The sequence below is a fragment of the Lissotriton helveticus genome, chromosome 9 (genome assembly GCF_964261635.1).
Source record: "Lissotriton helveticus chromosome 9, aLisHel1.1, whole genome shotgun sequence".
In the NCBI taxonomy this organism is placed as follows: Eukaryota; Metazoa; Chordata; class Amphibia; order Caudata; family Salamandridae; genus Lissotriton; species Lissotriton helveticus.
The window spans coordinates 573,462,914-573,485,677 of record NC_136070.1 but is presented as its reverse complement, the minus strand read 5'-3'; the positions used below and the strand labels follow the sequence as shown (position 1 = coordinate 573,485,677).

At 43.8% G+C, this 22,764-nt stretch overlaps 1 protein-coding gene across 1 annotated transcript in view; it reads left to right on the top strand.

The window, feature by feature from the left end:
* Nucleotides 1-20,403, top strand: part of KCNK4 (potassium two pore domain channel subfamily K member 4) — a 103,722-nt gene extending 83,319 nt beyond the window's left edge. The window contains exons 4-7 of the mRNA XM_078662309.1: nt 9,759-9,919; nt 10,281-10,467; nt 13,078-13,217; nt 19,846-20,403. Coding sequence (XP_078518435.1) covers nt 9,759-9,919; nt 10,281-10,467; nt 13,078-13,217; nt 19,846-20,403 — 1,046 coding nt within the window. The remainder of the gene's footprint in view (nt 1-9,758; nt 9,920-10,280; nt 10,468-13,077; nt 13,218-19,845) is intronic.
* The last annotated feature ends 2,361 nt before the right edge of the window (nt 20,404-22,764 follow it).

Below are 22,764 nucleotides of genomic sequence, written 5' to 3'. Positions count from 1 at the left end.
GCTGGGATTCAAACCTCTTTTCCTAGTTGCCAAGTTGGCAGCTCTAGCCCCTAGGCCACACCTCCTCCCCAAGATACTTTGCAGGGATAAAGTCCACTCACCCAAATAGTAGAGCGCAATCAGTTGCTAATATTAAAGGTGCTGATGACAAATCAATGCACCTCCACCGCCTTTTCTAATAATAGGTTCCTGAAGATGCGATAATTCTGGGTCTGGAGACCGGAACCTCACTTTGCTGAAGCAGAGCTGGGAGCCCTGACAACCCGTGCAGCAGCCTGGGGGTAGCAAATAACGCCCCCTCTCCACTAGATAGACAGAAGCCTGCACTGAACCCCCTGATACTCACACGAACGGCCCTGCCGCAGACACTTTCTGCCTGCTGAAAGCAGGTGAAAAATGTTTGGTGGCTTTATCCTTAGATTGGACCCAGGGGCATATTTACAAGCCCGGAACGGCACTTTGTGCTTTACCTTATTTACAAGGTGGTGTTAACGTGGCTTAACACCGCTGTGTAAATAAGTCACCCTTTCACGCTATACTTACAGTGAAAGGGGTGGGCAAAGGATGTTGCAGTGGATGTTCTGCCGCAACACCCATTGATTTTGATGCTACCCCCTATGCACAAGGGTGGTGTAAATAGGAGGCAGTTCCAAAATTAAGACAGAGAAAACCTGGTCTTAACATGACAAAAAGAGTAGAAATGCTTAACTGCTCCTCATTTTTTGCTGTTTCTGGGTGTGCTGCATTCTGCAGCACACATAGAAACAGCAAAACACCATGAATTATTGTTTGTGTGCAGGAAGGTGTTCCTTCCTGCACATAAACAATCATTAAAAAATGACGATGTGTAACTTCTATGTGTGCTGCACAAACAATCATTCCCTCAACGCAGGCACTCTTGCCCTATGCTGCAAGGGTGCCTGGTTTGGCACTAGGTAGCTTAATTTAGCGCAGGGATATGCTATAACGTTGTAAATACCGCTCATCCCTGCGTTTTTGAATGGCGGAGCGTGGTGTTCGCATTTGTGCTTAAAGCCGTGCTCCACTATTCCCTTGTAAATATGCCCCCCAGTATTTCCAGGTCTGTGCAGTTATTACCTTAGTAGTGCACGAGGCAGGCCATTGTTGTGATTGTGAATTTTGCCTTAGCATAAACGCCTCTCCTTTGCTGTTCATCATGCTGCAAAATGTGCTGGGTAGAAACTTGATCAACTGATCCATTTCAAGCTATGGTTGACTTGTATTCTGCCATTAGTCTGACCTTGCAGCGCCCTTGGGATCTGTTATCTCCTTGCAATAATGCTGATTTAGTTCAGGGTCCGGCTGGTTTTATGAACTGTAGTACCAGTGATGTATTTATGGTGCAGCTGTTTACGATAGTTGTTTTTATTAACCGCTCGACAGGTTTTGAAGTTTAATGAGGGTGGCCGGAGGTGTTGCCAAAACCATTTATTTGCTGTTCAGGTTAATTGGGGTCGCCATGTTCTAGCATATTGTTATTTAATTGAATTAACTATAAGTAATAGTGGTGCTGCAGTGCCCTGGCATCTATCTGCTTTGTTATTTGGCCTATGTTAGGAGGGTTTTATGCATTCTGTTTAAAGTTTTCTGTGATTGGTTGACGTCTGATGCATCGTGTAGGGGGTGTTCTTTTGCGAGAACTGTGATACCCAAATGCACTGTAATTCTGCGCAAGCTGAAGTTGTGTTGGATGTGTGTTGGGAGGTTTGTCAACTATTTTGTGTTATTAGCTTTGTGTATTGTGGTTTGTTATGCTTTTCACATTTGAATATTGCCAGTTACCTTTTCCATTACATTCAAGCGCATTCTAGGCCTGGGTGGTAAATTCTGTTCCGCTCGTGGAATTTGAGTAATTTCACGTTTCGCGGAGAACGTGAAATTGCCCAAAATTCTGCGTTTCACGAGTTTGCGAATTTTTTTGCTTGTTCGCGTACTCAAAATATGTGTTTGCGAGATATTTCCCCCTGGGCACGCAAACACCAATTGCGAACAGGAAAAAAGCATCGCGAGTAAGCAATTCCTCGTGTTTGCGGAATTTCTGCATGTTGCGGAGATTTTTTACCATTGTGTGGAGATTTGTGTAACGCGATTACGCAAATTCCGCCAACCCCTAGCGCATTCCCTATATGGACGGCATTTTTATGTGGTTCTTGAAATGCTATTAGTTGAACTGGTGGAAAGTGTTGCTGGATAGTATATTTGGATTTGTGCTATTTGGTTGCTGGTACTTCTTAGAGTTTGTTTTGTGCTACATTTTTAAGTAGTTTATAGGAGTTAGTATGAGTGTTTTATGAGTTTTATCAAGAAAGATTTATGGTGTTTTCCATTGGTGTGCTAAAGTGTTTTCCATTTTTCGCTCCATTGGGTGTTGAGGGCCATCAATTGTCCACTGCTCTGCTGCAACAAATGGCTTTGTATATATGTATCACAACCTAGGTTGGTATCTTATGATGCAATGTTGGTGGGGGAAGGTCTGTTTATGTTAGTTTTATGTGTATGTTTTCTAGGTTGTAAATTGGTGTTGTAAGTGACAGTAGTGTTGATTCTGGTAGTTCTTTACCAGCAATATGGCTTTGATACGTTTGTAAGTGTGTTGAGGATGAGGGGGTTCTGTCTAATGTGTGCTGTCTGAGTATGACCGTTAGTAGATGAGATTAGAACAAAGTGTGTGGTGTTTTGTTGGCTATAGAGTGCTGTTGGATTTTTAATCAAGCACAGGTACATGTTAACATAGGTATGTTATTTGCAGTGGTGTAGCGGGGGGGACCTCCCCTGCGCTCTTACCTGGAGCAGGATTTGTTCGCCAGCACCCCCGCACTTATGCCCACCGCAGGGCGGAAAAGGCTGGGACCGCCCCGGGTGGCAAAAGGCCTAGCTACCCCACTGGTTATTTGCATGCTTCTGGTTGCTTACAGCAGTGCTTTGATGGTGAAGTTGGGGGTACATTTGTGATCTGGATGGGAAGAGTAGTTGGAAATAAAACTGTTATTCTCCAAAACTGGAATTACTTTCCTGTGTTATCGTGGTGTTAGATGTTGTGTTCTGGGAGTCAGTTGATGCCTTGTTGGAGAAAAGCACCAAGAGAAATGCACAAAGAGAGGCAATACAAACTTTTCACCCACAAACACAACAACCCCACCACAGTCGTTTGGCTAAGTGCACAGAAGACTTTCTGCTGACTTTATCAGGGTGTTTCTGGGGTGTATGTTGGTGAAGTTTAGGCAGCGCTGCTTGTTTGGCAGTGGTCTTCCGCCTTTATGGCTTTATTGACGTCTTGTGATCATGAGTGATTTAGAGTTCTGTCTGGCTTGTGACTTATAAGGATGACTATGTGCAGGTCCATCTGGAAAGATGATGTACATGGATATTTTTGAGAGGAGGGTGCTGTTAGATATCTGACGGAGTTCAGATTATGTGATATTGGAAGGGTGTGGAGTGCTGGGTACATCTCAAGCACTGTCTATGATGTATCGATTGGGAGGATGTGTGCTCATTATTTGGTTTGGTTGGTATGTGCACAAAACAACAATTTGTAGCCACCAGATTTTCCCAGCTGGCTCCCAGTAGCACTTGCTTCCCAAAGCCTAGTCTATCTATTCGTAGATGAGGGGCCGCCCCATTACACCCACTCTCCTCGGTCAACTCCCCCGGTCACAGTGAGAGGAATCACTGTAAGCTCACATCAGAATACACCCTCTCAGGGGTGGCTCCTCCAATATGGAGGAGTAGCGTCGCCCCACTGAAAAATAAAATGTTATTGAAACCATTTTATTATCATTTATTTTTCATTACTGCCAACTGAGGTTAGGGCAGGGGTGGGGGCGATCCTGCCTAGCTTCACGCTTTAGAGTGTTGGGCACTTGTAAGTGTGCATGTCAGTTTGGCCGGCCACCTTCGGCCGGCCAAGTAGACATGCACACTCATGTTTCTGCAACCAAGCTGTATTGCAACAGCCGGGTGGGAGAAAAGCCCCAGGCTCCCTGGGCTTGAGTGAGCGTCAAGTTAGCCCGCTCAAGCCAATCACAGCACTGCTCTCATGCTGGTATTACCAGCATGAGAGCAATGCCGTGATTGCCCCCTGGGAGCTTGTGCAGCTAAACAGCATCGGGAGAAGAGCACCACAGCAGCAGGCTCAGGGGCAGCTAGTGTTTTTATTTTTAATTTGTTCCCTTCACCCCCAATCCCGTTCGCGTTGCCCCACATTGACCCACCACCCCAAAATTGGAGCAGCCACCAATGCACCTCCTACCTTCAGATATTAGCACATGACTGGAGAAGCAGTAAGGCTGGGGACCTTCTGCAACAACTACTAAAGGACACTTACAATGCTTTTGTAGTGCTGGACCCGATTTAAGTGTGAGAGAAGCTTACACCGCTTCTGCCATTACAGTACCTCATTTGTGTGTGCGGGAAGCTTCCACCAGGGTAGAAGTTATGTTACGTTATGTTAACCTCCATTTGTAAAGCGCTCAGATACTTGAAAGTGTCCCGGTTCGAATGCCAATTTGCAGGAGACAGGCGGCAAGGGCCAAGATTGACTGGTTAGTTGAAAAGTAAAGTTTTTAGCTGTTTTTAAACAGCCTCAGATCCTGGGTGTTCCAAAGCTCATAGGGCAGGGCATTCCAGGCCTTAGCCGCCCTCACAGAGAGGGAGCTACCTCCAGCTCTTGCAAGGTGGTAGCCAGGGATAGCAGCCAGGCATTGCCCAGTGGAGCGAAGATGTCTAAGAGGCACATAGAAGTCAAAGCGTCTCCTAACATACGTGGGGCTCGATTTATATAGGGCACCATGAGCAATAGTGAGAGCTTTGACAAGTACACGCTGACGCACCGGGAGCCAGTGCAGATCCCTGAGAAGTTGCTTGGTGCTAGTCCTCCCAAAAATGCCTAAAAGTGCTCTGGCGGTGGCATTCTGGATGGTCTGAAGCTTTTTTAGCTGCTAGTCAGGGAGGCTAATGTATAATGCATTGGCATAATCCAATCGCGAAAGAATGAGAGCGCGGGTCACTATTTCCTTAGCAGCCTTAGGCAACAGTGGTAGAAATTTCTTGAGTTGTTTCAATGTGCCAAAGCATACTCCAGCCATTTTTTTTATCTGAGGTAGGAAGCCGAAGTCCCCACTAAACCATATCCCCAAGTTTTTCACAGGGCACCCCATTGACTTGGGCATGGGGTAACCCTCGGGCCAAATGGCATGCCTAAAGTGCGATGGGAAAGACCCTTAGAGGAGAACCTCTGACTTATCCTCGTTGTATTTAAGATGGGCCTGCGCTAGCCATTTGAAGACTTCAGCAAGACAATTTTTTGCTAGATCAGGGGATAGATCGTTTTTCTTTCACGTAAAGAGAAGCTGGGTATCATCAGCAATACCAGATAGATAAGTGGCGTCACATAAACATTAAAAAGAAGAGGGCTCAGGGTAGAGCCCTGGGGGACGCCAGTGGTTACACTTCTCAGTGTGGAAGAGAAAGGGGACCGCCACACTTGCTGTGTTCTATTCTCCAAGAAAGATTTAATCCAATCCCACACCAAGCTGGTGATTCCGATATTAGACAAACGAGCCAAAAGTTGGGGATGTGGTACTGTGTCAAACGCGGCTAAGAGGTCCAGTAAAATCAGTGCTGCTCTGCCGCCAGAATCTAGGCACTCTCTAATAGCCTCCCCCATCTCAACTAGGGCTGTCTCTGTACTATAAGAGGACCTTAAGCCCGACAGGGCTGGGTGTAAAGCGCCGGAAGTTTCAACAAACTCAGATAGCTGTTTGTGGGCTGCTTTCTCACACACCTTCGCTACAGCCAGGAGAAGTGAGATCGGTCGATAGCTAGCCGGAGTGGCTGGGTTTAGTGAGGGTTTTTTGAGCAGAGGGAGAAGTTTGGCCTGAAATTAGAAAAATAAAATAATCCCCACTTTGAACCATATGAAAATGGAACTGAGGGAGCGAGTGAGGCTTGAACTCATTCAGGGCAGCTTCTCTCCATCAAATGAATATGAAAATCATTTTGACCAAATGGTGAATATTACACCTTAATTCTTAAAGAATGTTGCCAAAAAGGTAGACTTTTCCCTGGTAGTTCTATATGCACATTTATCATGGACTTCCTACTTTGGTTGTCCTTTCCAGGGATGTTCAAAGAGCCACTCCTAAAGAATGTTTTGAAAAAATTGGAACACCTTTTTTAAAGAAACCATTTCAAGTAAAGAACCCCCCCGAACCCCTCTTATTGCTGTCGGGCTCGCTGGCTACGCTCGCTCGCATACGTTGATTCGTTATCCTTACGCCCCACCAGTTTCAAATTCCACCAGCCACCACTGCTTTGTTTTGCTGACCATGTTAGATTTGAATAACATATATTTTGAGAATATTCTAGATTTATATTTGCTCATTTTCTCCAATAGTGTTTTACCTCGCTAGCATTATTATACTGAAGCCTTGCCTCCTTTACCTAATTGACCGGTCAGGTCAGCAAGTCTTGTAGTACTCTAAGTATTAGCAGCATCTGAACATGTTTGTCTCTGACAAAAGGATGCTTCTCTGTCCAAACTCTTGGGCTTGGGGACATCCTCCCTTACCACATTAGGACACAACCCACCCCGATCAGTTCTGGCAAGGCCCTGGCAACCTTTCGCTCCTCCCAACCCGACAGCTTCTCATGTAGTCGTCAATACCATTAATACGTATCCATGGGGTGCCAAAATTCTTGCCCACCATCATACATTTGGCTCTCAAGACCAACACAATGTTTCAAACATAGAGTGGGCCCCAAGCGCCAACCATCATATCATCTCAGCACACAATAATGGAAAAAATACAACTGCTGTTACCTCTGTAAAAAAGAAGTGCTCTCATGGATGTGATGAAGCTCAAAAATTGAATATTGTGTGACTGAAAATAGAACGAGCACATTGCCACTGATTTGTTTTCTATTCAGATCTCTTTGACAAAGTTTGAATATTTTGGAAAGAAAAAGTAGGTTTGTGAACTTATACAGACAAATAAAAACAAAGCCACATAGAGTGAATATTTGAAACTGAGTACAGGGAAGTGGTTGTAAATGAATTAATTTAAGTAAGATGTGGTCGTTTGCTGCTGCCAATTACACATAACAGTAGTTAAGGTGAAGTCAACTGCAGAAGTGTCAAGATGACTATCCTACTTGAAAAGCGATACAATCGTTCTGATACCAGCTTTGGACAGAGTGGCAATTGAGAAGTATGTTGGGCGGTAGAGGTGCTGGAAAATTACAGTCAGCTAAGGAGAAAGACTTGTCCAGGGATCCTTATATTGTGTTTAAGGTTTCAGTCTCCACCACGGATACCTTACTGATGTATCCTGAAATGCATCCCCTAGCACACGGGTGGCAGCTCGGGTCACCCATGCTGATTCCCTCATCACCACGAGGAACAGAGCACAAAATGGCTACCCTCTGGTCTACTGAAATGTTTGGTATATTCTGGTGTGGTTGGGCCTAGAGGATTTGTTGACCAAAGTGGTAGCTGTGTCCACCTCTCTGTGGGTAAAAACGTAGGTGATTGGTACAGGAGGGATGCTGGTAATACCTCAGCAGTGGCTTATCAACATCCACTGCCCAAGGTGACTCCAAGGGCATCTTTTCAGTGCAAATATAGGTAGAATATGTCATTGTGATGGATCTGCCTTTTCAGGTAGAATATGACAAGAGTCCTTTTATATTTATGGGATATGCGTTACAAGTTTCCAGTGCCACACGGCGCCACAACACACAAATCCACACCTCATGATTCCACTACACATAACTCCACACATCACCACACATTTCCACACCACACAAAGCCACAACAAAGATTTCAATCCAACCCATATAATTCCACTACACACCACCTATATCCACTCCACTCCATAACACGTAGCTGAAAGACAGGATTGCCAGGACCTATTGGCTTTGCCAATGCTTGGTATTAGTGTAGTCATATTACCACTATGCTCTCATTTCAGTAGTGCCTTCTTAAATGCATCTACTTCCCACAGGAAGAGGTGTGGTGCAGCAGCAAGGGCGGCTAACTCCGGAATACGGGGGCTCACGATTCGATTGCCTGCGGCAAGTTAGCCCAGCACCATATGACTCTGAGCAATAGCTCGCTTAATCTTCCCAAGGGCCCTCATCGCCTTGATACACTTAGGGGTAATTTTTCGCCCTTTACAAATACAGTTTATATGTCCATGTCAAGTATTTTAATTAACTTCCCTGTTAATTGAATGTTTTAGGAGCTTGGCGTTGGTTGTGTTGTGGACTCAGACAGAATGCTTTCAGTTCTGATGTGCAGGGTTACATGTATACTATGTAAATACTTGTTCCTGAACCTGACAAGATCCAAATCAACATCAAAATCATGTTTCTGCAAATCAAAACTGAAAATATGTGTCCTGACCCACATCAAAACCTCGTCAGCATGTATCAGTCTGCAACATAACCACCGCCCTGTAAATCAAAGCTGCGTGGCAAGGCCCCATAATACAAACACAACCCTGCTCATCAAAGCAGCATCTCCCAGCCCCAATGCAATCACAGTTCTGCAGATAAAAGCAGATTAGACTGCCCCAAAGCACATCCTCAGCCTGGTAGATTAAAGACGCATTCTCCAGTCTCACAATACAACCACTGCCCTTTAGAGAAAAGCAGCATGCCAAGGCCCAACAATACAAGCGCAATCCTGCACATCAAGGCAACATGTGTGGGACTTAGTGCTTAATTTGAGCAGGTGGTTTCTGGTGCTCAGCACCAGCACTTAATTGTCATCACCGGCGCTTGTGATAGTCTGCCACAAGGTGGTGCTGTTTGGCTAATTTAGAGATAACCACAAAAACAGCTAATTACTAATTTAATATACATTAAAAATGACTATCACCTGCCTCCCAAGCCATTTTTATTGGTTTGGGGGCCTGAAATAGTACTGGCAGCACAGCAGGGGCAATGTGTGGTGCAAGCTGCAGTGGCCTCCTGACAAGAGCCCTGGCACTTTTCTTTTTCACAAATTGAGCACTTAATACAAACTACAGATCAAGGTACCACATCACGGCCCACGATACAACCGAAACACTTGAGATCAGACCAGCATGCCCTGGCCGCACAATAACAACCAGTAGCCTCTGGATCAAACCTACCTTCACAGGACCCACCGGACACAGCCCTGTAGACCGAAGGAGTGTGTCTGACCTCAGTACACAAAGACAGCCCTCTGTGCGACTGCTGCATGCCGTGGCTCTACAATATTACTACAGAGTTTCAGATCAGAGCTGATGTCTTGGGCAATACAGACTTAACAGCAGTAGATCAAAGCAGCATGCACTGGCCCCACAATACAAGGCCAGCCCTGCAGACATAAGCAGCATGCTCAGGCCTCACAACAGATGCCCTACCCCTCTAATCACCAGAAACAAAAGTCATCAAGGATTTGTAAAGTTCCAAATATTTTTTAATGAAATTTAGAGCGGTATAAGTCACACTCAGCAGTGACTGAGAAGAAGGGGAAAGGTCAAGTTCAAAGAGGAAGACATCCGAGGACAGAGGATGGCAGAGGTTGGGGATAAGGGAGCAGAGGAGAGGGAATGGAGAGTGGTGGGCAGAGATGAAGAAAACGGGTCTGGACAGCTGCTATGGGGGTGGGTCAAAGAGGGATAGACGGTTGGCAAAGTGGAGATGAAGAATAGGTGGAAAGACTCAGGTAATCTGACCCTGATTTGTTTTTTCCCCTGCCCATCCAGGGTTTGGTAACTCTGCACCCAAGACAGATGGAGGGCGACTCTTCTGCATTTTCTACGCGCTGGTGGGCATCCCACTCTTTGGCATCCTGCTGGCTGGCGTTGGCGACCACCTGGGCTCCACGCTGCGGAAAGCCATTGGCAAAGTGGAGCAGATTTTTCTGGTAAGTGATTTTTAGGAATGGGACAATAACAATGGCCCAGTCTTTTTATCTCCACCTGTTTACTTTTGTCACATTTTCCCTATGGTGGTCTGACCTGTAGAGGAATTACTACACCTCCCGGATAGGTCCGTACCTCTGAAAGGTGGCCGGAGTGTGGCAGATTAATTCACATTTCAAGTGGTGCTGCCTCTTTGGAGGCGCTGCTGAGAGACGCCCCACTTGTCTGACATGTGACTGCCTCTGCCCAATCATTTCATAGGTTGGAGACTTTGGGAGATCCCAGACTTTCCCCAATAGGCCGGCCATTGCCTATTTCTGTTCCACTCATGTTTCTCCTCTCTTTCTATGTCTCTGTCTGTAGAAGTGGCGCGTCAGTCCCACCATAGTCCGCGTCATCTCGGCTGTGCTCTTTATCCTGGTTGGTTGCCTGCTTTTTGTGATGCTGCCCACCTTCATCTTTCAGCGGGTGGAGGCCTGGACCCTGCTGGAGTCCATCTACTTTGTGGTTATCACCCTGACCACTGTTGGTTTCGGGGACTACGTGGCAGGTGAGTAAAACCTGAGCAACCTTCTGGCTGAAACAAGTAAGAGCCCTGTAATCTGAGGGATTGCTATTTTGCCTGAGAATAGTGCATCTATGAGCAGTGAATTTTGGAAATAAGTATAGCATAATAAGAAGAACTGTGTCCCCAGAGGTTGCTTTGCTGCCTGATAGCTGAGTCCATAACATCTACTGAACCTGAAGATTCGCTCTGCATCCTGTGGCCTATGCCTGTGGGTAAACTGGCACATGAGGGCATATTTACAAGCCCCTATCGCCAATACACCGTCACTATCTCGACGTTGAGGTGGCAATAGGGGCTTCGCCTTATTCACATGGCAGCGTTAAGCCTCGTGAATAAGGCACCCTTTGTGCTATACTTAGCGTGAAGGGGGCCGGCAATGGGTGTTGGGGTGGGTGTTCCACCTCAACACCCATTGCTTTTGATGCTGCGCTATATTTACAAGGGTGGCGTAAATATGCGGCAGCGCCAGAACTAAGACCAGGGAAAATTTGGTCTTACCCTGGCGCAACGAGGAGACATGTTTAATTTCTCCTCGTTTTTGCTGTTTCCATGTGTGCTGCGTTGTTCAGCACACATGGAAACAGCAAAACGCCATTGATTGTTTATGTGCAGGAAGGTGTCCTTTCCTGCAAATACACAGTCATTAAAAGAAATTACGTTTTCCAACTTTTATACGTGCTGCATTAAGCAGCACACATAGTAGTTTCAAAACACCATTTCAGACTGTTTATGTGTTTCCCATCAACACAGGCACCCTTGCACCATAGTGCAAGCGTGCCTGTGTTGGCGCTAGGCAGCTAAATTAGCACCAGTGCACGGAGAAACGCAAGGCTGCACCGTATTCTTGTAAGTAAGGTGCAGCCCTGAGTTTCAGAAGTGGCGAGGCGCGGCATTAAGCCAAGAAGGCTAATGCTGCGCTCCACCACATCCTTGGAAATATGCCCCATGGTTCTCCTGTTCCTGTAAGATCTCTGCAACAAGCCTCTGCTCTTTTGTTAAATCTCTAACTAATCTGTGCAACCGGAAGAATAGTCAAGCTTTCTGTTGAGTCTTTGGGGTCTATTTACTAAGATAACGCCATGTTTTACAATCACTTGAAAGTAACTCAAAGAAGTGTATATTGCTGCTTTGCATTACTTAGCGCCAAGGAGGGGCGCCATGGGTGGTGCATGGGCATTCCCATGCAACCATCCAAGGTTTCTGTTGCTAAACCCTATTTACTTAAAAAAGTAGACAAGGTTTAGCATCAGAATATAGCGCCTATTTCAGATAGGCGCTATGAAGGGGAAATGCTTTTTCCCCCTTTATTTTCTGACTTTGCATCTGTGCTGCACTGTCCAGCACACATATAAACTGGGAAAAGGGTAAAATTAACCTAAGCATAGTATTTTGTACTGAAAAGGTATCTTTCTAGTACAAAATCTATGCTAGACTCACATAGACACCCTTGCACTATGGTGCAAAGGTGTGTCCGTGGCGCACAAACACACATTTCTTTGCCAGCGTTAGGGAGAGGGGAGGAGAGTGCCATATTTATGTAAATATGGTGCTCTCCTGCTCTCTCCTTCTCACCCAGCGCAGATTTTGCGGATGCGACACTGGGGTGCGTGAGAAACTAGTAAATGAGGCCCTATGAGTCTTGTAACCTGAGCGATAGACCTACGGTTTGAGGTCTTAGCATATGCCTGCACTAGTGCTTAATTTAAGCCAGTGGTTGCAGGTGGGGCCCACCTACAATCATTTTTGGGGAACAGCACTTATTTTTCCTCATCAGACTTTGACCCAGAGCAAAAGAAGGAAAGACACACAAGGGGGTAAGAAGGGGGAAGAGAAAGACAGAAAAACCAAAACAAATGGAGAAAGCAGGTACCTGCAAGAGTGAGCTAAAGGAGCAGGAAGTGTCTGATGGATAAAAGCGGCATGAGGGGGAATCAAGACTGCCCAATTTTGGTATACGGCACGCTGACATTCAGTAGCTCTGGCTGCGGGCTTCTGAGCAAATCTTTGGAGCCCTGCCTTATTCTTTTACAAATTAAGCACTGCCTACTGTACAACCTGCAAATAGTTCAGCTGTGTGAGGCCTCAGCCCTCAACATCAGTATAATCTTAGGGATAAATCTGCTGACTGGGGCATGTAATGTCATGTCAGATTGAGTTAAGGGATATGTCTGCTATCTTTGGCCTACACGACCAGTGTATCCCGAGGGCTAGCTCTGCTCCCTGCACTCCTAGCATATGCCTATTAGACATCATGGGGCTAGTTCTACTGGATAATCCACCTGACAAGTGGCAGTCTCAGTGCCATAATCCAATTGGAGGGCAGATTTGTGAAAACAACTTTACTGATGCTAAACCAAGTGATTCTGGGGCTCAACTATATACATTTTAAAAAAGCACTTTATTCTTTGTTACAGTACAAATTCAAGTCACTTGTCTGAAAATGACAATCCGGTGTTAGAGAGGGGCTTTTTAAAAAAAATAAAAAAATAAAACTGTGGAGCGTTAGAAGTCCCAGGAAATTCTATGTCCCCGAGGAAGTACGTTGTGTTCCTTTTGTGAGTGATCAACTCTCTGTGTGTTTTACATCTTCAGGTGACAGCTCGGGGCGGGAGTACATGTGGTACAAGCCGCTGGTCTGGTTCTGGATCCTGCTGGGCCTGGCCTACTTTGCCTCCATCCTCACCATGATAGGGAACTGGTTGAGGGTCCTATCCAGAAAAACCAAAGCGGAGGTAAGAAGGAGGACTAATGGTCTGTAAGACTGGGGAATTGGCTTCTCTAAAGGGCAGGCATTAACCGTGCTTTATTTGTAAAAACAGAAGTGCAGGACCCCAAAGTTTTCCTTACGAGCCCACCATCAGCACAATGGAAGGCTGGGGTTAGCAAATACCAAAGCTGGCCAATCTTGATTCTACTACATTCCTCTGTCTCCTCCACCATACACTTCCCATTTTTTTTAATCTCTCTCTTGCATGTACTATTTTCATGTCTAGTCTTTCCCTTTGTTGGTGTTCACCTCTCTTTATGTTCCTTGTTCCTTTTCTATATTTGGATGTCGGCTAAAGTCTAGTGATCAAAAATAAGTCCTGGGCCTAAACAATGAGAGCCTATGCCCACCACCTGTAACCACCGGCATAAATTACGCTCAGTATGTGCTAGGAACAGATCAGGTCATATCAATGCATGACGTGTCATAGCAAGGTACTCAATGGCTTATTAGGGAACACCTTAGTTATTCTAGGGGATATCTGATTGCACTAGACTATATTTGATCAATATGTGCACTTCATTTTATAGCAGGTCAAACAAGAAATACCCAGTTACAGAGGCTATACAGATCATACCACTGCACACCAGAGAATAATTCAAGCCAAGCCAGACAATACATTTCAAGCTGCTATTGTTGAAGCTCACTTGATATAATCCGTGGTGGAGGGCTTATAATGCAAATTTGCAAGCAAAACCTTTTAGTTTGCAAGCATGTAGCTACCTTGCGACCGAAGGATAACGTGCAGCGTTCATCATTGTGCCAAATACTTTTCAGGATTTTGCCAGAAATGCTTTCAGTTGACCCCAATAAAACACAGAGATACACAATCACAACATTCATCAGTCAAACACACAGACAAATCACTGGTTCATTGTTCTTGGTTTCTCCTGCCTTTTAAATTGCACTTTACATATGGCAGTTGTGCATTCACTGGGCTCTGGTGTGCATACAGATGACTTTCATAATCTGTGAGTCCTCAATCCCAATGGGTCTTAATGTCTCCTCAGTGTGCTACTGAGAGAAACAAGGGGATTAGATGTAGGTGTCAACCAGTTGAGCACCAGAGCCTGTGTTTTACCCCACAATTTTGAATGGCCACCCACTTTCATTGGATACACACTTGAGTACAGACAAAAATGCATATTCTCTTTTTAGGCTAGATGCACCTTTCAAAAGTGGTAATGTATTGACAACATTCTTTACTTTAGTTAAGACGCGTGCTGTGATGTTATAAGAGACTGGTAAATATCCTGTGCCTGCTGGTTTTCCCAGAATTCTTATCATTAGGAAGGAGATGATCGGAGTGGTCCTCCCTCTTCCTGTAAACTCACTGTTTCTGGGACAGATCTTCTCCTCTCCTAGAGGTGTCCATTACAGAATAGTACATGTGTTTATAAAGTTTGGGCCCTAGTCACAAAGGCAATCTGAGACAAAAGTCTAACTTTACGACTTTTGGTGTTCACAGATGTCATTTACGAGTCGTACCTTTACGTTTGTAGTCGGGATGGAATCTCCGGCTTCGGCCGTACTCTCCGCACCCAGGCCTTGCTCTCCGGCATGGGTCGTACTCTACGGCTCGGGCTGGATGAAGTGTAATCAATGGGCCGGAATGCAATTTTTACAAAAAGGAACTTTAGGGACGTGTGATAAATGGTAGAGAAGGTCATGAACATCAATTTGGGCAGGGAAAAGGGTGTGGTCAGACACTACATCATAACCCAGAAAAGTTTGCTCCTTTGCATCATGGTACATGTAGTCTACAATTTGCGCTCCCATCAGTTTTGACTGTAGTGCCAACACTACAGACAACTTAGTGTACCCCGAGCAGGAGATTATGGCCCTGGTGTGCAGAGTATGGCTGAAGCCAGAGACACCTGTCCGACGGCGGACGTAAAGATATGACTCGTAAATTACCTCTGTGAATACCAATGTCATAAACTTAGACTTTTGTCTCAGATTGCTTTTGCGAATAGGGCCTTTGGTGTGTGACTGCTCGACATACATTGCAGTTACTAAACATTATTAAGAAGGTAACCTTTCTATATTATTGTATATTTTTGAATCACTCATCATCTATGAGATTATACCTACTGGTGTCAGTGTTTACTTTAGTCATTTAATCCTTCTTATTTTCTATCCAGGAAACCCTCAAGGTGTCACTGGGGATCCTAATAACCCATATTTCCTAGAGCAGGCGCCATATTGTGTTCAAGGGAAACTGTCAACAAAAAGAAGCCCTCTCCACCACATACCCATTGAGGGGGTACATGTTGACAAGAACAGACTTCCTGCCTCAGTGTTCACCGAGAGGATGCCTTTCCTTTCTCCCCAGTGACTTTGGTCACAGTATAGCATAAGAAGTCCTGGGATGCTGTCACCGGGCAGAGGACTTGCTCGCTTGCAAAGCGACCCATGATTCCTGCTTCTTGGCGCTTAGGTGCTCCTGGAAGTTTTCCACCTCTACGTTCTCCACGGAGGAACACTACAGATCGTATTTATCCTTATAACCTACACAGCATAGGTACCCAAGAATTTACAGAATGATTAGGCAACTTTACTGAGGAGTATTTTTCTCTCTCTTGATGGATACTCCAGTATGATAAAATGCCCCAACTCTTCCCCCCTCTTCATCCTCAGGCCCAGAGGTCTCGGAATAAATCACTCATTTCCAGAGGAGAGGGTCTTTTATTTCACATCATAATAAGCATCATATCAGCATGGATATATTATGAAGCTTGCGCCTGCCATGGGACTGCCATGCTGGAGGGGACGCGACTTGCCACTGTGTGTCCTCACACCTGGGTGCTTGAAAGTGTGCAAGCTGGTCACTTCCGCTGTATTGGAAACCCAGGACTACCGGTGCCTGAATGAAGGTGGTTACAAGTCTATCATGCTGTCGGATCCTATAGGTCCAGGCACCCAGAAAGCTGTGCAGTCTTCTCCTATGGGTGCTGGAGATCCCACAAACACACATCTTCAGCAGCCCTGTAAGAGGTCAATTAACTCATCCCCTTTGGGTGCTTTTTCCAGCACTTCCAGCCACTTTCACATGTGACTCATGTGGTCTGCTCACCAAGAGGCCCATTGGGAGGTAGACAGAGGCAGGGTTGTTCTCCCCCTGCTTTTTCAGGGCACCACATTGTGCTTCAGTCAATATAGATTTAAAACAAGCCTGTCCTGTTTTATTTTTAATGATAAGGCAATCAGTGGGCCCAAAAACTGAAGCTGCTTTATTTTCTGTTTGCTTGGAGGACATGTTTTTTTAACTTTGACACACGAGTTCATTCTCTGTGGGGTACACATCACGTTTTGACCCAGGTCCTCCCAAAAAGCGTGACGTGCGTGCCCACCAATAAGGACAGTGACCACATCTTACAAAAGATCATGCAGGAGCTAAGACCAGGTGTTGCTATCATCTAGCACAGTGAACAGACCCAGGTGAAAGCCAGAGAGAGGCAATTGTAGGGCCACAAGACAAGGCGAATGTATCAGTTCAAATCACTCTTGCACCCAAGAAAATGCAGGGGCCTATTCACAAACTACATTTTGTTGTATGTTTTGTAGTACTACAAAATGTTCTACAAAATGCTATTCACAAACCTACACACGGAGTTTATCCTTCTACCTTTCCTATCTTTTTGGATGCAGAGATCTCTTCCTCTAGCATGGAGTCTCTGCACATGTATAAGCTCTAGTAGTGACCGTGAGAGGGATGGAGGTGAATGGCTGGGAAATGGGTAATATTTGCTACTAAACTGGAGGGGAATGAGTAGGGGTAAGGAGGGGTTAGGAGAAGGGAAGTGTGCTGAGTGGTTTTGGGAGCAACAAATAAATTCCCCTAAAAGAGTAAGCTCATTCCTATTTGCTAACTGCACTTCTAAAGTTACTCCATCCAAAAATGGACTAAAAATGGTAGCACATTGCTCCATCTCAGAGCTGGAGTAAGTCCAGCACCACCCATGGCAAAACCCTTGTACTGCAACACCCTCCCCTATAAATCAATAGAGTTAAGGATTTTAAATAAAACAGCATAGGAAATATTGTTACATTAAATTACATTAATTTAAATACTTAAACATATAAATAAATATAGTTTAATGTTAAAAATATATCCAAATAATACATTTTCAATGTAATTGCAAAGTTCTTTAACAACCTTTTTGCTTTCAAAATGAATGTAACAATGCATTTTATTAAATATAAATATATATAATTCATTCTTGGTACATGGTATTTGGTTATTATCATAGCTGTCAAGCATCCGGAAATCACAGTCTCACAGCAGTGAATACAAGCAAGATATCTTCAGAATACAGTTGTACATAGGTGAATAATCACATGTCCTATTGTCCCATCAAGGAATCCGAAAGTTTGTTTAACAACAGCAATTAAGCCAGAACGTCAAATACCCCCACCCAGCCATAGTTCAATGTTTTTATTGTTGGCCACATTGCCCTTCCACCCTTTGGTTTAAGTCTGAGTGTCTGCAGCGCCCGGCACCATCAATTCTTTCCTCTTTGCCGTTGCTCTCCGGGGAGTGCTAGTTACAATGGAGATAGGGATCTTTCTGGCTCTTCCTCCTGCCCTGTAAATGGGCCCATTAGCAGAGCCCAGTCGTCTGCAAGTGGTAGTCTGCGCAAACTCCCTTTGTTCCTCTAGTCTCAGCGCCGATTTTTCGTCTGTTGTCCCATTCATAAATGCTGCCTTCCACCTCCTATGTAGGGGTCCATATGGCGATCTCAAGTGTATCTCAATCACCTACTTGGCGATGATTAGGCCCAGGTCTATGAGTGTAGAACCTAACTTTACGGCTGATGGTCTGGGACCCATGCCCAGCACGCACATTTTCAGTTCGCCAGGGTGTGGCTATTGTGTTGTGTGCTCTAAATCCTGAATTTCTCTGTGCCCCAAAAAATCAACTATTGTCGGGCATCCTCCGGCCATATGCAAAAAATCAGTCTCCTTCAATGAGCACAGTGGGCAAGCCTTGTCTGTAGTTTCCACTATCATATTCAGTCTGTGTGGTGTAGGGTAAGTAGTGTGGAGGTAGTTGAGCTGAGTGTGTTTGCATCTGGTAGTTCTGGAGACCTGTCGGGTGCATTGCAATGCGGCAGTCTATTCTTTGTCAGTCAGTCATCTATCCAGTGCTTTCACACAGGTAGCCCTGACACTGTCTATGGGTATCATGGATTTGTATAACCAAGAGATTAGTTTCTGCCCACTCATATATGTAAGAAGTGTCTGCAGTTTGTCATGTTTCGGGGTTCTGTCAGTCCCACTCCATATATATATATATATATATATATATATATATATATATATATATATATATATATATATTCAAATCCAAAATTGCTCGTATATTTATATACGCATCATCACACTTGTGAATGTAGTGTACATCAGGATACTTTTAATTGATTATATACATAACTTTGAATAATTATTATTGCTTAATAAAACACAATATTTACTTTAGGTGGGGATTTATTTTTTAATTTAACTTTGAGAAACATAATTTTAATGTAATTTGATATGTTTTAAATAACAGAATTTTTAAATTAACTACATTTTGAACAAAAAATAAATTATTTAAAATTATTTAAATTACATAATAATTATTTTTGTCAGGGTTAAATAAACAAAATCATTCCCACTCAAAGTGTAAATATGTTTTTTGTTATGCATTAATAATTATTAAAAATAATCTATAGAAAAACAGTTTCATTCTATTTAATACTATTTAATAAAATGTATTGTCAAAAATAGTTGTTAAATGCAAAAGTGGTTATTGAAATATGTTTTGATTTGATTAAATAATGTACTATTTATATATATTTTTAACAATTTATTTTAATTTAATTTAACATTCTTTCCTTTGGGGTTTAATTAAAGACCCTACCTCCATTATTTGCTATGTGAACGTGTTGCATTACCAGTGATGGCCATTAGTAGTGTTAGACTTAGAACTGTTTTTACAGTAGTAAATCACACTTTTAAATTAGGCACCTTTTTAGGGGGTGGAGACATGTAAATCTACACTTTTGCATAACTTTACAGTCGGATTTTGTCAACAGTCAAAGGTAGTAAAGTTACTCAAGAGTGTAGGACTAAATTTACATGCATAAATTACCACCAACCCTACACACGGCAAATTAATATTTTTTGAGGTTCAATTTCACATAAATAATGGTTCCCTTCAAAAAGGTATTGTACATCTGCTTCTCTGTGTTTCTCATCGAAAGAATATATGCCCCATGCAGAAGGTGGGGGCGTAAATATTTGCTCTCCTTTGGTTTGTCTTAGTCATGTCTAAACCTACCTGTGTGTCTCTCCCATTTTATTAGGAGACACACAGGGGCTCACTTCTTAAATAACATACCATACAAGCAATTTCTTGCATAGAGATGTTCGAATCTGACCGCTGGTCTGTTGAATGGCATGGAATGTGTAAATTATCTATAGCCTTGAGCCAGCACAGAGCCACAAAATCGTTTTATCTAATTGTGAAGGAAGAGCTTGATATGTGAGAGAGAGATGATGAGGTATTCCTCTTCTAACTGTCCAATGCTTTGTTACTCTGTTTCCAGATGGGAGGCCTCACAGCACATGCAGCAAGCTGGACCGCCAACATGACGGCTGAAATGAAAATGGCGCATCGAGGGATGAGCATTAACTTCCCGGACAAGCTGCATAAACGCAGGAGACGAAAAGGGAAGTCCACAGTGCCAGGGCAAGAGGAAGGGTCCCAGGAAGAATATGATGATGATGAGTATGAGGACGAGGAAGAGGACTACGAGGAAGAGGAGGAGGATCAGTACCCAAACAACTACTCCAAGGAGAAGCTTCAAACTCCAGTGAAGTCCAGGAACCCCTCCCCGAGCACTGTAGAGGCCAAGCGGGTGGAAGAGATGAACCGCCTCAACACAGCGAACCAACCACATCCTATTGACTACTTTGGTGAGAACATGGCTTATATTGATGAGTCCTCCGACACACAGAGTGAACGAGGACCAAACGATGTACGGCTTAGGGGCAAGAAGAAGAGGAGACAACGGCTCCACCGAGCCACCAAGGAAGACAGTGGGCAAGTGGACACCAAAATTGACCTAGTTGCAAGAACCAGAGACAAGGGAGAGAATGTGTAGCACTTTGCACTAGGCTTGCTTCCTTCAGTCTTTTCTCCACTGCTCAATTGTACTTTAGGTGGAGAAAACAACAGTCCAATACAATGTCATTGTGTACCTGAATCCAAACTACACCATCTATTCAGCTGATTTAATTCACCTGGGAGCACAATTGATTCACAATGGAGGCTTGAGTGCATTGTCCCTTGGTGTGAGGCAGCCATTGTGAGGCTTCTGTTTGGCAATGTGGCTGTTTTATATCTTGAATGGCTTGGCTGTTATTCCCACCCCCTTCCAACAAAATACCTGAACTTCCTTGAAACAGGAATCGTACAGAAGAGCAATGATTACAAACCTAAACTTGGAATACAATGAAGGCTTTTTAGGGCTCACCAAAAGGTAAAATGTTCAAAAGGCAAGAAAAAAACAACTTAAAAGTTATACAGAAGTCTACGTCGTGCCTTGAACATTTACCAATATACTGTGAAAATCTTTTGACTTCCCAAGGAGTGATGTTCTTCCAAACAAGGCAGAGATCCAACATACGTTGTGTTTCAAAGATGATGCCTCTGCTGTTTTGCCATATTCTGGGGCCATGAACAAGTGTCCTAGCTGCCACTAACCCTTCACATTTATTAAATTCACAGACGCCTGATTTCAAGGTGTACAGCCTTTAAAGACTTCTCCAAAATTGTTCTTGCATGTCCAATCTGCCTTACTCAGCATGGAAAAGGGGATCAGCCGTGTCTTGGGAACAAAAAGTGGTCTCATGGGATATCACGCCTTAAAATGAGGACCTGATGACCACCTGGCTTGTTTTGTAACTTCTCCATTGCTTAAAGTTTTATACTGGAGTGGTACTAACCCTTTCAGATTCTAGTTCTGTAATGGTACATATCCAGATGTCTAACCCATTGATTTGTATAGGCTTCCTGTGCAGCTGGCCTATTCGTGATTGAGTTTTCTGTCCTTTCAGAGGCTCTTCCATGTTTGTGATCCCCCAGTTTTCCCCATACACTAGCCCAACTTGTGGCTGGTGCAAGGAATCTTTTAATAGTCATACTTTCCTGCTCAAACAGGGAGGTTTTATGTATATGACCCATCTTCTTAGTCCCAATGAATACTTATTTCAGATCATGCCAGATCTCTGTGGGAAGTCTGATCACTACTCCTTGTAATTTTAGAAACAAACTTACAAACACTTTCAAAGGATCCCATATTACTAAAAGCCCATTCAGTTCTGCAGAGAATATTATAATTTTCCGGATCATATTTTTTTCCTATGGAAAATTTAATGAGATTCAAGGATCTCTGCATGAAAATGAATGGGGTGTCCTGATGATTTTGTGAACATGTGGGATTCTTTTTTTTTCTAAGAAAACAACAAACTATACAATGAGCAAAGTCACAGGATACTCTACCTTGGTCTTCAAGGTTGTACGTCAGAACATCATGTACAGGAATATTGGATGACAAATGTATTGTGTCGTAAATATTGTCCCACTGGTTGTAAATGTTCTATTAACTTCACTGTTGACAATACTTAGGGCACAATATTTATGCCAGATGCCTTTGAAGCTGCACACAAATCCATTCCAAATATTAATTGTAGAAATCATGAGTATCAGCCTCAAATTGACCCCAAGGATTGTCAATGAGTAAACTTGGGACAGCTAAGGACAAGGTATGCAAGTTTGAATATTGAGCCTGATTTGTCTGGAGATTGAAACCCATCTAGGAACGGAAGATGTATGGATGGTTGCAAGCTGGTGGGGCATCCTCCCTCTTCCATTGTTGAATGGTCTTCCTGTTTGAGGATGTATGTCGAAATATCGACAACAGAAATATCATACTAACAAAATGTTGTGGCAAAAAAAATGAGGATCAAAATATCAAGGAGGTTACTCCATGCAGGTAAGTATAGATTTACTGATTAGTCTTAACTCCACACTACATACCTTGAAGAAAAAAAACATATATATATATATCCGTTTGTTCCAGTGGAAGAGAAGTTGCAGCAACGGTGTTTGTGGAATATATATATGTGTGTATATATATATATATATATATATATTGCGCTCCAAGTTTTCCTCCCATTCGAAGAATACACGCAGGCTGCTTCTGAATGCTCAAGTGTTTTTATTTATAGACCGTGACCAAGCCTTAGTGGCGAAACGAGTCGGTAGGCAGCTACCAGATTCTGTGCCTTAAATAAAAACACTTAAGCATTCAGAAGCAGCCTGCGTGTATTCTTCGAATGGGAGGAAAACTTGGAGCGCAATTTTAAGGGTGTCCGGCACCCGCGCAGGCTTGCCGCAATATTGAAACAGAGGAAACAGCCGGGTATGGTGGATCGTATATATATATATATATCTTTCTCCA